Source organism: Hylaeus anthracinus, unplaced genomic scaffold (genome assembly GCF_026225885.1).
Source record: "Hylaeus anthracinus isolate JK02 unplaced genomic scaffold, UHH_iyHylAnth1.0_haploid 3, whole genome shotgun sequence".
NCBI lineage: Eukaryota > Metazoa > Arthropoda > Insecta > Hymenoptera > Colletidae > Hylaeus > Hylaeus anthracinus.
This window is the reverse complement of record NW_026535284.1, coordinates 14,885,296-14,908,717: the sequence shown is the minus strand read 5'-3', so window position 1 is coordinate 14,908,717 and position 23,422 is coordinate 14,885,296. Positions and strand designations below refer to the sequence as shown.

The 23,422-nt window shown below is 35.4% G+C and overlaps 4 protein-coding genes across 7 annotated transcripts; 2 read left to right on the top strand and 2 right to left on the bottom strand.

The window, feature by feature from the left end:
• Positions 1–185: 185 nt before the first annotated feature.
• LOC128894365 (protein HEXIM1) lies at positions 186–2,239 on the top strand. Its single transcript, XM_054156046.1, has 2 exons — positions 186–734; positions 1,057–2,239. Exons 1-2 carry the CDS (start codon positions 501–503, stop codon positions 2,071–2,073), a joined length of 1,251 nt encoding a protein of 416 aa, XP_054012021.1. The 5' UTR covers positions 186–500; the 3' UTR covers positions 2,074–2,239.
• Positions 2,240–3,028: 789 nt separating this feature from the next.
• Positions 3,029–7,744, top strand: LOC128894362 (DNA damage-binding protein 1). Its single transcript, XM_054156044.1, has 5 exons — positions 3,029–3,275; positions 3,347–3,495; positions 3,711–6,436; positions 6,508–6,904; positions 6,989–7,744. The coding sequence occupies exons 1-5, from the start codon at positions 3,206–3,208 to the stop codon at positions 7,070–7,072; spliced, it is 3,426 nt and encodes a 1,141-aa protein (XP_054012019.1). The 5' UTR covers positions 3,029–3,205; the 3' UTR covers positions 7,073–7,744.
• Positions 7,745–7,778: 34 nt separating this feature from the next.
• On the bottom strand, positions 7,779–8,390 carry LOC128894366 (ADP-ribosylation factor-like protein 16). Its single transcript, XM_054156047.1, has 2 exons — positions 8,158–8,390; positions 7,779–8,099 (listed from the first exon to the last, which is right to left on the bottom strand). The coding sequence occupies exons 1-2, from the start codon at positions 8,362–8,364 to the stop codon at positions 7,779–7,781; spliced, it is 528 nt and encodes a 175-aa protein (XP_054012022.1). The 5' UTR covers positions 8,365–8,390.
• A 1,930-nt stretch (positions 8,391–10,320) lies between these two features.
• LOC128894374 (uncharacterized) lies at positions 10,321–23,120 on the bottom strand. Of its 4 annotated transcripts, none has more exons than XM_054156064.1 (8): positions 17,484–23,120; positions 12,274–17,414; positions 11,614–11,820; positions 11,381–11,500; positions 11,041–11,298; positions 10,853–10,969; positions 10,709–10,780; positions 10,321–10,640 (listed from the first exon to the last, which is right to left on the bottom strand). In XM_054156064.1, the coding sequence occupies exons 1-8, from the start codon at positions 22,378–22,380 to the stop codon at positions 10,569–10,571; spliced, it is 10,884 nt and encodes a 3,627-aa protein (XP_054012039.1). In that variant the 5' UTR covers positions 22,381–23,120; the 3' UTR covers positions 10,321–10,568. The 4 variants fall into 4 exon arrangements, with proteins under 4 accessions (XP_054012039.1, XP_054012037.1, XP_054012038.1 ...); XM_054156062.1 differs by having other exon boundaries at positions 12,274–22,560; positions 22,698–23,120; XM_054156063.1 differs by having other exon boundaries at positions 12,274–22,560; positions 22,953–23,118.
• Between the last annotated feature and the right edge of the window lie 302 nt (positions 23,121–23,422).

Below are 23,422 nucleotides of genomic sequence, written 5' to 3'. Positions count from 1 at the left end.
TACGGTTTCGATCGAATTTTCGCTCGCAAGATTAAATACAAGACATTCACATACGTAGAATCAAATGAAAATCCTATCATTACCGATACGTATGCATTCCCAGCAGAATGTACTTGCCACCGCTTCTCGTTCCCTTCGTTCTCTGCACGTAATAAACATGAAATTAACGGTGTAAGGGTGCAGTGTGCAAGAGACGAGTCGCCATAGTCTTTCGGGGAGCAACGGCAGTGGCCGAGGCAGAACGCGGAGTGCGGTGTGTGGCGGTGTGCTGATGCGGTCGGCGTAGTGGGGAGGCTCGGTGGGGACAAATACGTTGCCCCACCTTTCGGACCGTTCTCCCCCCCCACTTCCCCTAAAACGTTAGCACGTCGCGCTTCGCTATCGCACGGAATCACGGACAAATCAAACATGGCGATTCAGTCGCTGTTTGCGGTGAAGGCGTACGGTTTGTAGAACGGGAGCGCCGAGTATTGCTGGATGAGGCAGTGTTTTTAACGGTAATGTGTGCTTGTACCACCGCGAATCGTCGAATTTTAGTCAATATTACGAATATGGAGGATCATAATGTCAAGATAACGACAGAGAAAGTGTCGGGCGGCATTGATGAAGTACGTGACGTGAAGGGCGTAAAAGCGGAGCCGACGCCTGCGGCGTCATCGTTGCCAGCTACGGAACAAGTATCGCACTCTACTGGTGAATATATCAAGGAGGGCGACCATGTTAATGGGAAAACTGTAAGATATAAAATGCCTCCTATGAAAATATTTTTTAAAAGTATTATATTACGTTAGAGATTAAATTTAAAAATTTTCTAGAATTCCGTTTCATAAATTAATTTTCGTAGTAGCTGTTTAACAAATTATTCTAACTGAAATTAATCGTAAATAAAACTTACTCGTCATATTTCGCCAAGTAAACATTATAAATCGTACATTTCGATCTATTTTCGATGCAAATAGAATCGCTTCTCTTTTTTTCGAAATATAATATACACGATAGAATACTTAAAATGGTTCGTATATTAACCGTTAATGTAACAAATTTGTTTTGTTTCAGTGCGTTAAATCGTTGGTAAAAAAAGCGGGAAAATTTGAAAGTGGAAGTGGTAGTGGCGATCAAGAAGGGTGCCAGTACGAGGATGGAATTGATATCGCGGCAAAGAAAAGAAAGACGCGTAGAGGTAAACCTAAGCATAGAAAATTAAAACCGTATTCAAAACAGCAATTGTCTTATCAACAACAGCTGAGATATAGATCTAGAGGTCGACTAGCAAAAACTGGTAGACAACCTCCAGCACCATATAACACTACACAGTTTCTTATGGATGATCACAGCGATCTTCCAGATCTTGACCAAAAACTTTCAGAAGCCGCGTCGTCGGAAATTCCGGCTACGTTTCAAAAACCGATAGCTCCGTCTCGTACGCGAGACTCTAGTTTCAGCGTCGACTCCGACGAAGATTATTTTTATTCGTCTCCAGAGGATGAGGAAGAATTCTTGACAAAGGAATTTTCAACAGCTTACGAAGATCTTCACGCGGAGCGGTTAAGCACATTAAGTAAATCAGAATTGATACAGGAATATCTACAATTAGAGGCCAAAGTAGATTTATTGACGAAACGATTACGCGGTAAAAATTTTCACCAGATGGAAGAGCGAGATTTAGAAAGCAGATGTAGTAGTACGGATTCAGAATCGGCGAAAAAGTTAAAAATATGTCAACAGCGAATTGACGATTTAATGCAACAAAATGAACAACTAAAGCGAGAAAACGAATCGTTGAGGGCTCAAAGACATGGCAGTGTAGTTTCAAGTGTTGATAGCGAAAGCGACAGTGATAGTACAAGTAATGGAAATAGGAGCAGATGTAGTTGTCCTCTTTCGAATCCAGACCATGTGGGATATACTAGACACGAAAGTAGTCAAAGAAGAGACAGTTCGGTGTCTAGTACTGATAGTAAAAGTAATAGTTGTAATACAAGCTCGAGTGAGAGTTCTAAAGAATCCGTGACACCGGTTAATCTCTCAAATGGTCATTTAACTATTCAAGAAATTAATGGCCTTCCCACATAAATTATAAAGAGCTGTTTTTATATTAAAAGTCTATTCAATGTTTGAAGAATCAACATACGAGTCAAATTAAATGTCATTGGTCCTTCATATTTGATTTAAGCCTAATGATCTAATGAGAAGACTGGTGTGAATCAATTTGGTTGCATTTAAGCAACAAAAGATCCTCTTCCTGATGTCGGTTATACAACCTTAGTACATCATTGAATATGTTCTTGTGATTTACTTCCCATATTTCTTTTAAGAGCCCTTTGTGTAAGAAATTTGAATGTGTAACAAAGTAAGAAATACATACCCAACCTAATGGAAGAGCAAAACTAGTGCAGATTACATTGTTATTCGCTTTATTAAATTTCCAAGAGTTGCACATTTAATAGTATACATCTTATAACGTTATTTTGTCTTACTTCATCCGCTGCTACTTATAATACTGTCGAGCTAATTTTCCTTTAACAGCTTGTTTTCAATGAACTGCCATTTAAAAATATTGAATGTATAAATTTGTTTTACAGACCATCAGCTAATGAATTATGAAATACCCATTTAGATACAATAAAAGAATACAATTTAATGTTAAAACTGTGTAATTTATATTGTAAGAGTTTAAGCATTATTGTACAATTGTATAGATCTAAGATATAAGATTAGATGTTAGTTTATGGTCTGAACATACAATGTATTAAAGTATTTCGCACTTTAAATTTTTAATAAAATTCGTTTTTCTTTCTTTTATTATGGTTATTCTCCTAAAACACAATGCAAGAGTTACATGAATATATCTGATCGTAAAATGGGCCTAGTCAGGCCTAGTATAATAAATAAAAACTAAAAACTACGTAAATTATATTGCATTACGTATACAAAATTTAATTTCTTAATAATTATGATATACGAAATTTCAAATTTTGAATGAAAATACAAACAGTGCTTAACGTTCATTTGAAGGCTGCGTCCATTGTGAACGAAGCTTAGTGTCCTGCCAAACGTTGCCAACTTCGTGGCGTATGATATTGAAAAGCACGCAAGCAAGGCCAGGCCAGCATTTGGTCCGTGTTGCATGTGGTTGCGTGTATCTATGTTTTTTTGTGATTGATCTGTTAACAAAATATATAAAAGTTGTTTTGGGACGAATAACATGAAAGTAATGTCTCACCACTATGTAGTTACGGCACACAAGCCGACGGCTGTCACCGCATGTGTGACAGGTGAGTAAAAGCTTATTGAAAAACGGAACTGTCTACGACGATAAACAATTATTTTATTTTTATCAATGAAGGTAATTTCACCTCACCTACGGATCTGAACCTTATTTTGGCGAAGAATGTCCGATTAGAAATTTACCTCGTTACCCCAGAAGGTTTAAGACCACTGAAAGAGGTTGGAATGTATGGAAAAATTGCAGTCGTTAAATTTTTTAGACCGCCGGTAAGGTTATACGATTATTCTTGTTTCAAGCATTTTACAGATTGTTTGTTTTCGTATTTTGTTTTGCTTATTAATGTTAGATACACTGGTTTGTTTATTACGAGTTAACCCTTTGATACATTAATACATCAAATTAATCCATAATAATATATTATAATTGATACTAATAAAGAAAAACTAAATTTAGAAATTAATAAATTATGATATTTCTACAGCATGAAAAGAAAGATCTTTTGTTTGTCTTAACCACACGTTACAATGCTATGATTTTGGAATGTATGGGTGAAGGAGAGGATATAGAAATTATGACAAAAGCACATGGAAATGTAGCAGACCGTATTGGGAAAGCTTCTGAGACAGGAATTAAAGCTGTAATTGATCCCAAAGCACGTGTAATCGGTCTTCGATTATACGATGGTCTTTTTAAAATCATACCTCTTGACAAGGACAATCCAGAATTAAAAGCATCATCTATACGTATGGATGAACAACAAGTACAAGATGTAAATTTTCTTCATGGCTGTGCCAATCCTACTTTAATTTTAATTCATCAAGATATTAATGGGAGGCATGTCAAGACACATGAAATTTCTTTGAGAGATAAGGAATTTGTTAAAATACCTTGGCGACAGGATAATGTAGAGCGTGAAGCCATGATGGTCATTCCTGTACCCTCCCCCATTTGTGGTGCAATCATAATTGGGCAAGAAAGTATATTATATCATGATGGAACCACGTATGTTGCTGTTGTACCTCCAATCATTAAACAGAGCACAATTACATGCTATGCTAAAGTTGATAACCAAGGACTCAGATATTTATTAGGAGATATGGCCGGACATTTATTTATGTTGTTCTTAGAACAAGAAAAGAAGCCAGATGGTACACAAGTAGTGAAAGACTTAAAAGTTGAGCTCTTAGGAGAAATCAGTATACCAGAATGCATTACATACCTAGACAATGGAGTAATATTCGTTGGTAGTCGTTTAGGTGATTCTCAATTAATTAAATTAATTACAAAAGCAGATGAAAATGGTTCGTATTGTGTTCCAATGGAAACTTTTACCAACTTAGCGCCGATAGTTGACATGGCTGTAGTTGACCTTGAAAGACAGGGCCAGGGACAGATGGTCACATGCTCTGGAGCTTTTAAAGAAGGTTCTCTCAGAATTATCAGAAATGGAATTGGTATTGAAGAACATGCAAGTATAGATTTACCTGGCATCAAGGGTATGTGGGCGCTTAAAGTCGGCGGTGGCAATTTTGACAATACCCTAGTTTTATCTTTTGTGGGACAAACTAGAATTTTGATGTTGAATGGAGAAGAAGTCGAAGAAACAGATATTCCAGGCTTTGTCGCGGATGAGCAAACTTTCCATACTGGAAATGTTACAAACGATTTATTTATTCAGATAACACCTACATCTGCCAGGTTGATTTCGCACGATACAAAGACTGTTGTTTCCGAGTGGGAACCAGAAAATAAAAGAACAATCAGTGTAGTTGCTTGCAATGGTACACAAGTACTTTGCGCTACCGGAAATGATTTATTTTACATGGAAATTTCTGGTGGACAGATCTTACCAAAAGGATTTGCTACTCTACAGTACGAAGTTGCGTGTTTAGATTTATCCCCACTGGATGGGAATACCGAGGCAGTAATTGCTGCAGTAGGTTTATGGACAGATATTTCTGTCCGTGTACTAACTCTGCCTGCTCTGGAAGAAATCAATAAAGAATTACTTGGAGGCGAAATTATACCTAGATCTATTCTAATGACATGTTTTGAAGGCAATACATATCTTCTTTGCGCTCTCGGAGATGGCAGTATGTATTACTTCACTTTACATAAACAGAGCGGTATACTGTCAGATAAAAAAAAAGTTACCTTAGGTACACAACCAACAGTTTTAAGAACTTTCAGATCGCTGTCTACCACTAACGTTTTTGCATGTTCTGATCGACCTACTGTGATCTATTCGTCTAATCATAAACTAGTATTCAGCAATGTTAACTTGAAAGAAGTAAATCACATGTGTTCTTTGAATGCAGAATCATATCCTGATAGTTTAGCATTAGCGACTGATAGTACCGTGACAATAGGAACGATCGATGAAATACAAAAATTGCACATTCGAACTGTTCCTCTTGGAGAATCACCAAGACGAATTACTTATCAAGAGAGCTCTCAAACATTTGGGGTAATAACAATGCGCGTTGATATCCAAGATAGTAGCAGTGTTAGCATTGTAAGGCATTCTGCATCTACACAAGCAGCTTCTACATCTAGTAATAGTCACATTGCATCGCATAATAAACCTACAGGTCATACAGCTAGCGATATTGGTCAAGAAATCGAAGTACATAATTTACTCATTATAGATCAACATACTTTCGAAGTTTTACATGCACATATGTTAATGCCTAGCGAGTACGCGTTGTCGTTGATATCAACCAAGTTAGGCGAAGACCCCACTTTTTATTATGTGGTTGGTACTGCTTTCATTAATCCGGATGAAAGTGAGCCACAAATGGGTAGAATACTCCTATATCATTGGAACGATGGAAAGCTCACGCAAGTTGCCGAAAAAGAGATCAAAGGATCGTGTTATTCTTTAATCGAATTTAATGGAAAACTTCTCGCTAGTATTAATAGTACCGTTCGTTTATTCGAATGGACTGCAGAGAAAGAGCTCAGGCTGGAATGTAGTCATTTCAATAACATTATTGCTCTGTATTTAAAAACAAAAGGAGACTTCGTTTTGGTTGGAGATCTTATGAGGTCTCTTACATTGTTACAATATAAAACGATGGAAGGTAGTTTTGAAGAAATAGCAAGAGATTACAATCCAAACTGGATGACTGCTGTTGAAATATTAGATGATGACACTTTCTTGGGCGCTGAAAACTGTTTTAATTTATTTGTGTGTCAGAAAGATAGGTAAGTTCTGACATCGAATTATTTATATATATTTTAATGCTATAAACTGATAGGTAACTATTGTTTTATAGTGCTTCAACTTCAGAAGATGAAAGACAACAAATGCAGGAAGTTGGACAATTTCATTTAGGTGATATGGTCAATGTCTTCCGGCATGGGTCTTTAGTAATGCAAAATTTAGGCGAATCAAGTACACCCACACAGGGGTGCGTGTTATTTGGAACTGTTAGTGGTGCAATTGGTCTAGTTACACAAATTCCATTCACATTTTACGAATTTCTACGAAATCTCGAGGACAGATTAACAAGCGTAATTAAAAGCGTTGGTAAAATAGAACACAACTTTTGGAGAAGTTTTAATACCGAATTAAAAATTGAACAAAGTGAAGGTTTTATAGATGGAGATTTAATCGAAAGTTTCCTTGACTTGAGTCCCGATAAAATGGCAGAAGTTGCGATGGGTCTTATGGTAAATAAATTTGTTGTTCGATATAGCATGTATACGTGTACATTTAACTCATATTTTTAATTTATTGCATTTTTTCTTATACAGATTGATGATGGTACCGGAATGAAAAAGGAAGCAACGGTAGATGATCTTGTAAAAATAGTGGAGGATCTTACAAGAATACATTAAACATATATATATATATATTTGGCTGCTGTGTATAGTTTATTATATTTTGGAGAGTTCATTGACGTATGAATTAATAAGGAAGTCTTAAATATTTGAAAATAAAGTAAAAAAAATGTACATACAATTAATATTTATCATTAACGGTACAGAAAAGCAAGAAGGTGCATTTTTTAATTTTCATTTTGGTCAACATTTGTTTTTTTTATTGATGTACACCTGTGATCTTGTACTTTAATTTTCATCACATTATTATGATAGTTTGTTTTAAATACTTATATATGTGAATATGAAAGATGGTCAAAAAGTTTTTGAACTTACTTTAAGAGTATGAATGTTCACATAAAGTGATGAATCGGTTCTTGTATTATTATATTATACTATTTGTGAAGAGAAATTGATATAGTACTTATTTAAAATAAATTCATTAACTTTTTGATTAACAATCGTATAATTAATGTAATAATTATTTTCCTTGTTTTAAAATGTTTGCTTAAGTTAATATAATAACGAATTATACTAATTAAAATTCTATGCTCTTAATGCCGAGTACCGAACTTTACAACTGATAGAATTTCTACATTTTGAGTGTAATAAACAATAAACCTATAAAATTCATCCAAAGAATCTCGATAATCTTGTAAGAATGAGTGTAAATAAACGGAAACATCCATTTTCAGGTATCATTATTTCATATGATGTATTAACTTCATTTGTTCGCATTTATTGCAGCTTTTAAAGTGATTGGATCAAATAACCAATCTCGTAATTCTTCGATACCTTGACCAGTCAACCCACTAGTTTCAAATATAGCGAGTTCTTGTGTAATTTCTTTCTTTAAACGCGAATATTGAAGCATGAGTAAGGCTTCATTACGCATTTGGCGATAAGAAAGATCCATTTTGTTCAATGTTAACGCAATTTTTATATTTTGTAATCTAGGCTCGACTAACAGAGAGTAAAGTAACACTCCAGCCGCGCTTATCTGACAAAGATTACTCGCATCCACTACATAAATGATTTTCTGAATCTAAAAATTAGGAAATTCATTTGTTTTTTTTTCGTTAGTCTCTTCTAAAACAAATTACCTTATCGAAGTAGTGTTTCCATATTGGCGCCATACTACCACCAATCTCTTTAATAATCATGTCAAATTCACCAGTACCATTTTTTACTGTAAAATGATTTATACCATTCGTAGAAACAGTATGAGTCGCATCATCAATCTCGTCTCCTTGTAAATATTTCATGAGAAAGGTTTTGCCAGATTTAGCAGGACCAAGACAAAGGCACATTATTAAAAATGTATTAAACTAACAGAATATAAATGTTTTTATGTGTTTTATTTGTTATACTTTCATGCAAAATTGATAATCGGTTTCGTATGGATACAGACAAAGGTTTATTGATTTAACAAACATGTTCCTGTATGGAATACATATGTATAATTATACATGCAGAGAAAATAAATGATGCAAAAAATTGATGGTAAGGATTGTAGAAGCTCAGAATTATGAAGTCCTGTAAACTAATACAATGTAAAGGACTATGTTACTTTAATATTAATATTAACAAATTCAAATTACGCGTGTTTTTAATGGAATTAATAGCCATCTAGCGATGATTAGGCCGAACTAATTTTCGGAATTCGGTCAGTGCCTCTATCGGGAAACAGCCCAAGTTTGTCCTCGATTAGTTCCTTTTTCACTGTTAGATGGCGCCATTTACACAGTTTTTTTTTACCGACAGCTGTCGATACATTACTATAGTTAGATAAACACCATGTAAAATGGCGCCATCTAACGGTTAAAAAAGGGACTAATCGAGAACAAACCTGGACGTTTTCTCGATAGAGGCGCTGACCAAACTCCGAAAATTAGTTCGACTCATATACCGCTAGGTAGCAAATAACATGAAAGAGAAAATTAATCCTTCAAAAGGAATGCGCACGAATATTCAAATTATAACATTTTAAATTAATAATTTTTGCACGGCTTTGCACTGAAATAAGAGAGACAAGGACTTCATGTAATTCATATCATATTACTTAATAGTCTAAAATAATACGTATATTATACATATATTATATGTATAATAGCCCCCCAGCCCAAAAACATTTATGTTGAAAATTATAATAATTTATGGTATAGGTTTTTCATTAAACGTTTCGTAACACTTCCATACATTTTAATATACAAAATTTTAAAACGGTGTACATGACTATAACTAATTTACATAGAAAATATGTATCTGGAAACAAGTGCCACAAAGTTTGTCATAGATGTGGGAACAATATTTTATTGTTACACATAACAAATACTAAATATACAATGAACTTATACAAAGTATAACGTAATATGATCATTGGCTTGCATGTAAATAGTTGTATAATTTTATAAGTACAATGTGTATTGGATGTAACGGTATATGTTATAGGTAAACTACACAGCAAAATACGGAATTGTATCCAATCCCTTTACATTTCATACTTTTTTTAAAAATTGTACATTTCATACAATCTATAATATAGATAAGTTGCCTTAACATATACATTTCATCGCAATCACATTTCGAATTTTTTCGCTTACGACATCGGGAGAAACGCATCTTTCTTTTTCCAACTGATAAATTAAAAAAAAAAATTATTAATTTCCAAAATGTATCTTTCACACGCGAATCAGTCAGTTGTTAATCACACAGTATAATGAAAATAAAAATAATATCATCAAGGAATAAACTTGAATAGAACTTGAAAGATATGCGTTCTATCGATGCAATCAAAAACATTCTTCTTACGTTATCGAAATAATATTTTCGTACTACTAACACCTCAATCCTTTGCACTTATTAAATGAATCATGGAAAGTTGTAAGCCATCTATGAATTTGATATAAAATAACAAATATGATTAATTAATTCTAGTCCTTATACTTATCATGGTACTGCTTAGTAAGTATGTAACATCATAATAAAACAACATCGTAGTTCACTTTCCGAATATATATGCAGGTACAATGAAAAAACCAAGTGCAAAGGTTTAAGAATTTCAGAAAATGAAGGGTGCGTGCACTTTATTTCAGTCGCGCTCATGTTTGTATTTTTTATTAAAGGTCAACTAAAAAATATTTTCCCACGCGCACAAGGCACAGGAGGTTTGCCCTCAGTAGCGCGAATCGATAAAATGGAATAAAGATTTACCTACCGTTTTTATAGACAAGACTCTAGCATAATTCTCAAAAGTACTGTGAATATTTCGTTCTTATCACGACACCAATAATTTAATTTATCTACTTTTCTGTACAAACGTATTTATATTGTTTATGTGCACTTCTCTGTAAATAAGATTATGTATATATATTACATATTAAGTCGTTTGAATCTGTACAATCGTTTTATAGATGTTCCTTGCAGACAAGATGTACTCCTAAGTAATTCAATAGTCTGTCTTAGGAGCACGACTAGACTAAGATGTATCAGGTCGAACTTGGTTCTTCAACTTCTAGAGCAAAGCTCGTACTGAATGTGCCATTTGCCATGACTGCAAACGTTTATCTTTGCTACCAGCTATGATCTAAAAAAACAATGTATTTATTCTATGTTCAATAGCATTTTCTTTCATTTCCTTTTGAACTGAAATACCTTATTCTCTATGACTTCCATACTTAATAACATATTTCCAGGACCAGGTATACTACACACGAGTCGATGATCCTGTAAACAAAATGTAATATGAATGGTTCTTGTTAGGATCATTTCCTAATTTAAAGTAATTTCAATATTAACCTTTATATTAAATACATAAATATTGCCATCATAACAACCAGCAAATAATAATTGTTTGTACAGTCGCATACATACAATTCCTACGCCAGCATTGTATTGAATTATTTGATCACCATTCTGTAAAAAGTAGTGAGATAAAGAATGGTTTTCGTAGAATGGTATTTATTGTACATATTGTTTCTACGAACCGTGAAATCAAAGACAAGTATAGATGTGGTACTCGTGCCACAATAAATCAGATTATTATCAAGCATCAAACTATACACCGTATGATTTTTTTGACCACAAATCGTGCGAAGAAATAGGCCGTTTTGAGCATCTCGTATTGTTATTGGCTGACTACGCGATGCTACAATAAGAACTCTTCGTGGACCCTCGTTTGTAGCTTTTAAAGCTAGTACAGACTTATCAGAGAATTGTATGCTATTTCCTTTGATAGCACCTGACTAATATATTAACCAATTATATTTTATGTGTAATATACATGCGCAAACGATATGAGAACAACGTTGACATTTTCTAACAAACCTTCACGTGGTAGCGTGATACATGGCCTGATTTAGTACCGATGAAGATTATCCCCCATGCTTCATCCATACACTGTATTGGACTACCTATATCTGCTGCATCTCTAAGTTCTTGTCCAGTCTAATAAAATCCATACACAATACACAGTAGTGTAGAGAATATTTTGTGTTAATACACGTTTTACTTTTATATTAATATAAACATATTTTATTATCGTCTATGCTTTTACTTACCGTTACATTGTAACAACGTAAAGTTCCGTCCAATGAACCAGTAAACATCCACTCTTTGTTAATGTCTGTACTGTTTGCATTGTACACGTATAAACAAGTTACTGCTGCCGTATGACCTTTATAGATGTTTAATATTCCATTAGATGTTTGACTGTATCTATATATCCTGCCATCCTCACTTGCAGCTAGAAATGAATTCTCAAAAACCTAAAAGACATATTTGTTCTTGTGATTAATCTATTATGAATATTCAACAAAAAACCATAATCTCTCTTTCAATACTTATGTTACAGGTGCAATATTAATCAACTGATACATAAATAAGAAGAAATTCCACTAAGAATTGGGAACAACTGACTGCAAGTAGAAGCTGAGGTAAAGGAGAATAATAAGTGAAAAGCTTCGAAACTAGAAACTTTGGTGGCTTTATTTATACTATTCCTATGTATCTATACACTTATGAATTCGTGTGGAATATAAGCCTAACAGTAAAAAACCATATAAGAACCAAAAACATACAATATATTTTCTTTGATATTATGAAACAAAAATTTGTATCATAAAATGTGTTCAAATAAAAAAAAGAAAGAAAGAAATGATAAAAATCATGCATTACTTTAATATAATTTTTTTCTTCTGCACAACGGCTCAGTCCTTTACCTTAATATCTAAAATAGGACCTTTGTGGACCGTATATTGTGTCCTCGGTAAATTGTCAATTGTCTCTATCACAGTTGAGCCACATTCATTCTGATCTTGATTCTTGGTAACTATCTCAATATCTAATTTCTCTTTATCTTCTGAGATGTCCACAATAATTTGTTCTTTTGTCAAAACTGGTATTACTTCTTTATTGAGATCTGTATGCTTCTCTTTATCATTTCCTTGTAAATTTTTGGTTACAGATTTTGGTTTCCTTTTATCTTTGATCAAGTAAACCTCATTGGCCAAGGTTCGAGTTATATCATCCTGTTTTTTAATCAACTTTGGAGACCGACTTCGTGAAAATTCCGGTGTCGAAGTCGATACCTGAATATCGTGCATATGGTGCAAGGGTATAGATGAGTTGATTTTTGATATTCCATAAATATGTAATAAATTAGGATTCACGTTCGGTTTTAGAAATGTGTGCTTACTGTCCACCAATTTTACTTTGCAATTGATCATTTCCAGTATCGTATGTCTGCATTTCTTAATTATTTGTATCTCTTGATTTAAGATAATTTCATCATCACGAGGTATAGATCGTTTTCTACTGACTGTTTTCTGGATACAACGATTCTTTTTAACATTCGCCAAACTATTTTGAACTTCGTCGTGTGACAATGGAATAGGTGATGTACTTGGGATCATTTCTTTTTTATGTTTAGATACTAGCGCAACTTGCTCAGTATCTGATACAATTTCCTCTATGTCAACGATATTCTTTTGTAAGTTAGATTCTTTATTTGTTTTATCGATATCGTCTAAATTTTCAACCAAGGTTACTTCCTTGATTTCTAGATTATTATCTTTCATGGTTTGCTGTACAGAAGATATCGTAGGTGAACTTTCCATGCTCTGTGATTCTACACTGACCAAATCCTCTTGTTCTCCATCGTTTCGTAAATCTTGAGACTTACTTTTAGATAATAAAATAACATTTTCTTCTCTTCGTAATAATTTAGATTCAGAGTTTACTTCTGCACTGTCCACGTGCTCTTTGTCCAGGCATGCATCGTCTACATCGGGCGCATAGTTTTGCTTACCTTCATCTGATGATCGCCTTTCTGATCTTCCTCTATAAAGAACTTCTGTCCTGTTTTCCGCCACGGCATTTATTACTTCGTCCACATTCTTCCAAAGTTGTTGGTCGTCGTTCGTTTTCTCTAGTTGTTGGTTTAGAGAACTTAATGTCTTCTTCCTGTGATGTACCTTCTTCGCGTACAGAGCAGATAATGGTAACTCCTCCTCTTCAGGAGTCAAAGCGTTCACGGATGGCTGCAGATTTCGTATTATCTTTTGCTTTCTTCTTCTGCGTGCTTCTATTCTTATTCTTCGGGTTTTTGCTATTTCCTTTTTATACGTTTCCTCCAGAAGAGCAAGACCAGTAGCAGGCTTCTTTTGATCGTCGCTTGGCGCTTGAAAAAGAGAGTCCCAAGTACTATCATCAGAATATATGGACGATCTCTCAGGTGTTCTGTTCTCTAGTGTTTTTGTTACCGAACTCGCCGTATCCGTATCATTTAAAGTTTCCGATGCACATTCGCTGTCTTTCAATGAAGAAGCAGTTTCATCGACTTGGTCCATCATCTTTAACTTGACAAGTTCATCACAGCAAACTTGAGATTCTATTTGTTCAGTGACCTTTTCGCTTGTTTCTTGTTTTTTACTAGCTTTTTTTAATATTAATTTCGCTGTGTCGATAGATTGTTTCTCTTCTGAAGGTACAGACTCAGGCTTGTCATCGCATTTTGCTTTTTCTGTACTTTTATGCTTCTTCCTTTTCTTGAAAGTATTTCCAATCTCTTCGTCATCAAAACTACGAGCTCTTTTTTCGGCATGGTGTTCATGTTTGGATACCTTAGATTTATTCATATGTACAGGGTTTATCACGGTATCCTTTGGGGGTACAGTTTCTGTGGCTATTTTAGAACATTGGTTCGTTACAGGAATGGCATCTATGTTCTGAATTAATTGATCAGTTGCTAAAGTATCATTTTTCAGCATTTTATATAGAGTCATTTTCTCTGTCATTAGTTTGTGAATCTCAACGTCGATCTCAATCATCCTAGCCATGATAGCTTCCTTGGTAGTTGGATACTTAACTTTTACACTATCAGATTCCACTGCCTCCTCTATCGCTTTCTTGGAAATGTTACGTTTTTTCTGATGCTTATGTTTCAATCTATGTTTACTTCTCACCTCATGCAAGGCTTTATCATCTTTCCTTCTATCAGACTTGCTCGAAGATTTCTGATCTTTCATTACAATGTGATCATAACGACTAGAGTTTATCTTATTCCTAGAACTGTGGTTCAATACTTTGTTGTTACTCTTTTCATAACTGATAGGTCCTTTGTCCAATATTTTTTTGTTCAACTCGGTAGTTTCTTTGATCGTCTCTACCGCATTCTTAAGGGTCTCTAAAACCCTCTCGTTCGACTCGGAACTTTCAATGTACGTGTTTTTGTTTATCTTTACGACTCCCTTGTTTAGTACGGAACTTTCCTTATCTATTTTTTTATTTAGTTCCGAAGTTTCCTCGTTCGGGTTTGTACATTCAACATTCATTTCAGGTGTCGATGCTGTAACTCCAGATAAATTTTCGAGCGACTTTGCTAAGGCAGTTTTCGCTACATTTAAAGTTGTCGGTATTTCAGGAGTAGCAGTTTTCGACTCCAAGTCAGAAGATTCAAAATTATGCTGTAAATTATTCCCTGATATATCGGTATCAGAAAGATTCTTTTCTGTAATAAGCGGTACATTTATTTGTAATTGAGAAACTGCAGTTACATTATTTTCACTGTTCTGTTTTCTATTAATAGATAATTCTTTTATGTTAGAATTTCTGTCGATAGACGTAGATTCTTCTGCTTGCTCTATAGACATTAGATCATCTGTATCAAAAACATCTGATAGTTGTTTGAAGTCTATCGAGTTAAAGTCCGATGATTTAACATTATCTATCGAACTCACCACTTCTGGCAAAGGTCTGCTCGAAAATATATCCATATTTTTTGAGATACAATCATCCAGATCTAAATCAAGGTTGCCCAATTTCTCGATTGATTTGTCATCTGTATCATCGATGTATTCGTCCAAAACGATGAATGGTTCACCATTCTCATCGAACGTACCCTGACTATCCGATTCAAGTATAGAAGAATTATCCTGGTTTACGCCAGTGTTATTATCCCGTGTCTCTAATGGTTTTGTAACAGTTTCAATGTTACTAGTTTTAATATCGTTTCTAGCGGTACTTGATTGCTCTTCTACCGAAGTCTTCTCTGATGCTGGTTCATTCATTTCCTCCACTTCATGTCTTGACCCCTCATCAAGTTCTTCGTTAAGACATATCTTCAACCATTCTTTGGGATCTTCTATTGCAGGTTTTTTGATATCTCCTTCAATGAGGAAACCTTTAAACGGACTGCCTGTACTATCAGGAGATCTTACTTCGTCTTCTTCAGCTTTACTAAAGTCATCCAAGGTTTGCAGATCTTTCAACGCAGATGTAGACGTGTCGTCATCTTGATCATCTTGATTACTTAATTTTGTTTTTGAATCGCCAAGAACTTTTAAGTCCGTTCTTAGGTCTGGCGTAGAATTACTATCACTTTTTACGCTGTTATTTAAATCGTTATCGTCTTTCGGGGAATGTATCTTTTGATCGATACAACATGGATTTTCAGTAGAAAATATTCGATTTGCAGTGTAAATTTGTATTTGAGTATTATTGAAAGAAAAAACTTCTTCCTTTACTTCTTCCTTATTCTCTTTTTTATCTAATTGTACAATAGCGTCAGGTTCAAACGATGTACCGTTTACTTCAAAACTTGGAGATCTACTTTCTCCTATCTCCTTGACGCTATTTTCTTCCATTTTCAAATTTATTAAATCTTTGTCGTCCGTAATCTCAATTTTCCCTTGATCCGTAATTTGCTGATTTCCCTGATTTCCATCTTCAACTACATTTGTAATTTGTTGACTTTCCGTAATTCTTGTATCAATATCAGTTTTTACTTCATCATTTTTTGCATCTCTTTTATCGTTCTTTTCTACGATTGTAAAATCACTATTAATCAATTCTTTATTAATTCTGCAGTTAATATGCTCGACCGCTACATTCTCAGCGCGTACTTCCGATTCTGAGGAATTTTCTGTCTTCTTAATTTCAGCTTTATTCGAATGCTTCAAATCTTTCTCAATTAAAGACTTAGATTTCGGTGACTTCTTCTTCTTTTCCGTTGGTTTCTTATCTTTTTTTAATTTCAATTCTTTGCTCCCTTCCGATCGAATATTTTTGAATTTGTTGATTTCATTCGTAGTTGGAAGTTTCTTCGACTCTACTGATTCTACTTTGGACTCCCCTTGTATTTGAAGATCTACTAATTCGTGATTAACTATCTTTTCTTGCGCTTCATTCAGTGGTTTTGCATCGCATTTGTGATCCTTAGGACTATCCTTAGGACTATCAGAATCTCTAAGAGGAACCAACTCAAAAGTCACAGGTAAAGTGAACAACCTTTCTGTGTCTTTAACTTTCGCTGCTAACCCTTTGTTAGCGCTCTTAGATTGTACAGGAGTCAAAAGTTGTTCGTTATTTTGGGAGACGCTCGTATGCAAAAGCTTCTCCGTCGAACTATCTTTTTCTGTATCTTCTTTGTTGGGAATTTCCAAAAAGGAAGAATCTGCTGATTGACTCGTTGATTTTACATTAACCAATCGTGGATCCTTTAATTGCACTTTATTTATATCTACCTCCGCTGCCCGCAACTTATTCATTGTAGTTAACGTTGAAATTTCATTGACTACCTTTATCTGTGAATCATGCGAGTTGTAAGGCAATGAAACCGAAACACCAAGATTTTCATTTAGCTTAGCTTCCTCCTTCAAGCGTCTTTGCAACGCGCGTTCCTTGTACACCTTTATGTCTATTTTTCTGTAACCACTCTTAGTTTCTGACGAAGAAATACTTGTTACTGGTGCTTTCTGATCACTGCTGTGACTGCTTATACTAATTTCAGTAACGGGATTTATAACATTATACGACGGTGTGTTCGTTGTATCATCACTGGTAGTTTCAGTGTGTGATTGTTCTGTAACATTTAAAGATAGATTCAGTTGAGGCAAAGAGTTGTTTGGAGGTAAAAAAGTATCTGTCTCACCATCTTTATTTTCTTTTCCATTACCCTTGTTGTCTGCTACGTTGATATCTATTTCACTACCTTTGTCCTTCTCTACCTGTTCTTCAATGTTCTTTGTGTTAGCATTCACAACAACTTCAAATGGCTTCTTTATAGTGTTTGTCTGCATCAGGTCGTTGAACTCTGGCATCTGTTTGAGTTGTGCCTTAGTCTTCGGGTGCATCGTCACAGAAATAGCAGTCGAGTGTGCCTTGATTTGTGGCGGCATCTTATTGCAGGTGATCACAGGAAATTGTTGCTTTTCTATCGCCAAACTTTGAGATTCGATTCGCGATATTGCCTCAGTCATTTCGTAAGTTGTAGCAGGTACAACAAGAGTGGTATTAGTTTGGGGAGAAAACGTTTGAGGAATAGTTTCTTCGGGTGTATTCAGTGGTTCCTCCTTGATGACTACCTCCTTCTTTATCTCGTCTTCCGTCAGCAATCGAAACTCTTCCGGGTGTTCGCTGGTCTTGGACATGTCCGAATGCGAATTTCTATTCCTCCTTCTTCTCTTCTTTTGTTTCTCCCTCCTGTCTCTTTTTCGTTTATCGCGTTTGCGTAGTTTCCTATCCTTATATTTGCTCTTCTCCATCCACTTTTTCTCTATTTCAGCAGCAACCTCGTCTCTGATCGTTTCGTTCAGCGTTTTCTTCTTGGCAATTTTCTCGTTCTCCTTGATCACCTTCAACAATTTTGTTACATCAGGAGCAACAGTCTCCTCTTCTGTGTCACTCGTGCTGCTGGTGTTGGAATCGCTGTTGCTGTCCGATTGTTCTGTTCTTTCAACGTCCTCCAGGTCATTAGAACGAGGGATACTACATCTCTTCAGGTCATAAGCAGGAGGCTCGTGAGATAAAGGACTCATGCTTAAGCGCCTCATTTGTGAATCGGACGAATAGTACCTTTGAGATTGACAATACTTACTGTCTCTGTTTAAGTTCTCGGCACTGTTAGAGCAAGTTTTACGCATAGTCGAAACTGTCGTAGCATTCACCGATCCATACTTAGCTTCCCATTCTTCTTTTGTTAAATTTCTACACATGTATTCGTACTTCTCGGATCTAAATGTATCTTCTTGATGATTATTCATATCATGATTATTATTCCACATTTCATGTCTGAACATGTCTGGATCCTCTTGTTTGTTTCTATCCCTCCTCTCAGATTTAAACCTGATTTGGTCTTCGGAGCTGGATTTGCGTACTCTCGTGTTAGCTAAGTCTGCGCTTTTGCTGAGCGACTTGGCTCGTGCGATACCAGCCGAGAAAATATCATCGAGATCAGCCACCGTCGAATTAGGAAACTGAGCATTATCTTCAGAGGGTTTTGTTACAGGTTGTATCTGTGCTGGAGTTCTTGTCCTTTCTGTAACCTGCGACAATATATCATCCAAATCTGCTTCGTTAAATAATGGCGTCTGTAATTTGTGTGTAGCCTCGGCTTCAGAATTCGACTTATTTAACAATGATTTTTTCGATGAATTCATATTTTCAAGGGTATCTTCTATAGGATCGAGTTGTAATACTTCACTAAGATGGTGTATAAATTCTGTAGGTAAATCAGAAATACCTACTACAGCACTTGGATCTAACATTGCGTTTAACTGATTCATAAATTCTTCTCTATCGTACTCTTTCATTTTTTCGTCTTCCGTGTTTCTCATTTCAATCGACATAGAAGATCTCTTTTCTTTCACCAGATGCTTCATTGCAATGTCGAACTTACGAAGGCTCGAATTGTTAACCATATTGCAAATATCATTTTTACTCATTTTCAGAAAACGATTGATTACTCTACCCTTCCATGAAGATTCTGAGATAGGAGTTGGTACCTTCCTAACTTCTTTCTTTGATTTTGGAATCTTTTGTAGACCTATGTTATTGGATAGCGGTATATTCAAAGAATACGAATACGTCTTTTGTGAGTCTTTGATATAATCTTGATGGTGAGATCTATCATTCGATTTGTCGACCATAGGTGTTTTTGTAATCTCCGCGCAGCAGCGTTTTAAATTCGTGTTAAGACTATACTCCTTTTCCTGATTTTTTATTTGATTTATATTGTTCCTCTTACGATCGAAAGAATACTTTTTAGACTGTTTCTTTTCTTTACAAGAATTTTGAGTCGTAAGATAGCGAGAAGCTTCCTTATTTTCAGAAATGTTCACGGTAGTTCTGTGCCACTCCTCTGGCTTTTGTATTATCTTTGTTTTAGAATTTAAATTAAACACCACTTTGGGGCGTATTTGATCATCAGTCAATATTGTATCATCGATATTTTTAGTTTGAATTTGTACACTTTCCTCCTCGTTCGTTATTTCGGCTTCCCTTTGTTTTTCAAGATTTAGTTCTGGTCCACAAATTATATTTTGTTTACTCTTTTTATTCATATTATCTTTTTTCTTTTGTTTCTTCACAGTATTTACATTTGTTTGATTTATTAATAAACATGGTATATCTTCAATTGGTACAGGAATTTCTGATGGTGCGAATGATGCTTCAGACCCTGATGGTCCACCTTGATTCATTTTCATTATTTCTTTTGCGAACTCCATTGCTTCCTGCATGTCTTCCAATCCATCATCCATGTTTATAACTTGATGATGATTGGAATTTTTTTCTGACAAAGGCTCTTGTGGTGGAAGTGGGGGAATTTCGGTGATATTTATAGGCGGAGGAGGTAGTGCAAATTCTTGCACCATTACCTGTCCACTGTTTACCTGTGGCAAAACAGGTGGAAAATTAACTGGTAGAGCAGGTATGAAACCCTGATGCGTAGGCATCGTTGGCGGGGGATGCGAAAAATTTGCTGTAACAGGTGTTATGTTGAGAACTGGTAATTGCGAAGTTTCCATTATCTTCATTCCCATCATGTGGGATCCAGCAGGATTTAACGGAGCAATTAATTTAGAACGTTCTTGAGAAGAAAGCCTCGGATCGAAGATCGGCGGTGGTTGTAAAGTTTCATCCCGTTTGTGAATTTTCGGTGGTGGTTGTTGAGGATTAAATTCAGGTAAATTTTCATTAGTCTTCGCTATTACATTTGAGATTTTAGGAGGTGGCCCTCTAGGGTCAAAGGCAGGGGGTTGCATATTTTCCATATTATTCAGAGGAGTAGTTTTCGTTTGATTTCTCGAATCTAAAGGTGGCATAGTCTGTGCAATTTCTTGTCTATTGGATGGCTCAGTCGCAGACGTTGTTCTTATATTTGGCGGAGGTTCGCTAGGATCGAACTTAGGAGGCAGATCTTTAGTAGAAAATGGCACTACTGTAAGGTGCTGAGAGTCATGGCTTGTGGCAGGTACATTGTGTGTAAATGGTGGTGGTGCGCGAGGGTCAAATGCAAGTGGAACTAGATCAGTTGGGTTGTATTCGTATGGTATTCGAGGCATTCGATTACCATGAAAGGGTAATCTTTGTGGTCCCCTAAAAAATAAATTGTTTCCATTCTGTTGAAATGGCCATCGATTCCTTGTTCCAGGAATTCTTGGACCAAATCTGGGAGGCACGTTAAATACCCTTTGTTGAAAAGCAGATGGACTATTTAATTTCGGTGCTTCGTTATAAATTGAATATGTTGGTGATTGTGAATCACGCACGATGTTCGACTGAATATCTTCGCTAGGAGGCGGAAGATATACCGAATTGTTCTGCAAAGAATCAGAAGTATTGGCCGAAATTTGGCAAACTTCTTCTTCAGGTACATTATCTTGTAATTGGTGTAAATCTGATTCCAAATGCTCATTCTGTTGTAAATCAACATTCGTAACCTGTATAATATCTGTATCTATATTCTGCTTATCTAACTCCAATGTATTTTGCTTCTGCGACGTGTTTACTTCTACATCATCTAAATCTAATGATTTTTCATTTATTAAATCATCAGTGGGTTTTGTTGGTGTAAAATTTAATATTTTCTCATCTATATTCGAAACTGATAAGGTTTCATCAACATTATTTTCATCTGAAGATACTACAATTTCTGTGACATTATTACATTGCAAATGTAAGTTTTCTGAATTACATTCAAAGTTAGGTAAATTATGAAATATTTCTTCCTGATTATTTGACTTACACAAGACATCATTTTCATATACAGAATCTGATATTGTCAAAGATTCATCTTGATCTTCATTTATGACAATATGCTCATTATTTGTACTTGCATCTGTAGTTTTACCTTCAAACGTAATTATAATATCATCGCTGTTAATTTTATCTTTAACATTGTCAAACTTATTACTGCCATCAACTTTACCTATGTCTCTGAAATCTGTATAACTTAAATTAAGTTCAGATGGTTCATGTCTAAGTTCAGGAATACCCTTGGTCAGGGTACTCTTTTCTTTAAAATCAGGATTTGGTAAAATGGATAAATCATCTTCCCAAAAATTTGTAAGCTCTTCCGGCTTTATGGACGATAATTTCTGCTTTAATTTGTCAGCTGTTTCTATAATTTTTTTTTGCCTTTCCTCTTCTGAGCCAGGCAGAACAGGAACCAATACAGGTTTTTCATTTTCTACCACCTGCTCTTCTCGAGGTCCTAGCACCCTGGGTCCAGGATTTCTTGTTAAACAAAATTGAGAAGCAGATGGTCTACCCCTACCATTATTACCTTTAACTGCTCTACCTCTGTTATTTTGTCGAAACTGTAAATTTCCCCTGTAATGAGGTCTTGGAACAAAATTTTTGTTTTTTTGCCATGGTGCAAAATTTGGACCTTCTATCCATTTTTCAGGTCCAGGTAACCTATGCTGCGGCCATGGATGATTAAAGTTAGGAAATGGAAACCTGGGTCCGGTAAAACCATTAGTTGGACCATTCGAACGAGCACCCCGTGGTCCAAAGCCTCTTCCCCTGAATCCACTGCCACTCATCACACTGTCAATTCTGACACTTTAATTATCGTAGTGCATCTGGGCCTACAGTTCTTTTAACAGTCATGTGACTCCTACAGTGCACTAACTTAGTTACAGGAAGGTTCACATACTGCATAATTTATCCTGTTAAGATCTCGTTACTTTGTACAAATAAACACTGTCTGGAAATTTGTAAATCTGTAACAAGACACATTTTGATATTTTCTCAGGTATTGTCACAAACGTTATTAAAAATGACAACCTATTATGAATGTCTTGATATCGTACAGAAGATATCAACATAAAAAAGAATGTTTTGCTATATTATTCTTAACCTTTTTTTAACGAGATTATTTTGTTATAGCGAGTTTCACTTGTAACGAATATTACGCTCAATGTGGATACGTATTTCGGATACTGTCATCAGGAACAATATGTAATCTCTTCGGTGCATGTGAAATAATAACAAAACGACGTGCACGTATCATTCAAATATAATCGCCATGTTGCACAATAAATCTCGTCAACCTCGATAAACAACACACGCTTTGCTGTCAAATAGTTTACATTCGACTATAATATCTTCTTACATTTAAACGTTTTTTACGCGATAGCCAACAACCAAACACATTCGCGTGTCGCGCTCATAATAAATACGTTCCCGTATACAACCACCGCACCGTAACTGAATCGTTCAATTAGATCTTCGCTCTTCTCTATTCGCGTTTAAAAACCAGAACCCAGTCACGAACTCACAAATGTCATAGAGATCGTTCTTAATACTTTGGACCATACAGCATGAAGTCTACAATAATTTCTCTATAAAAAGTCCTCACGAAATTGTCTCAGAATTCGACAAGTTTGACAGAAAGTAATTTTAGAATACATCTTTTTACGATTGCATAGTGTGAATTAATAATCCACTTACAAAGTAATTTCAAAAGTAACCTTTGTGACAGGTGGTGACAGGATCATCGTCACAGCCACAGCTATCACAATTCATATTGGGTACATCCAAAAAGGCACCGCTCACTAAGGCACCCTGTGAGCGGATGAGCTT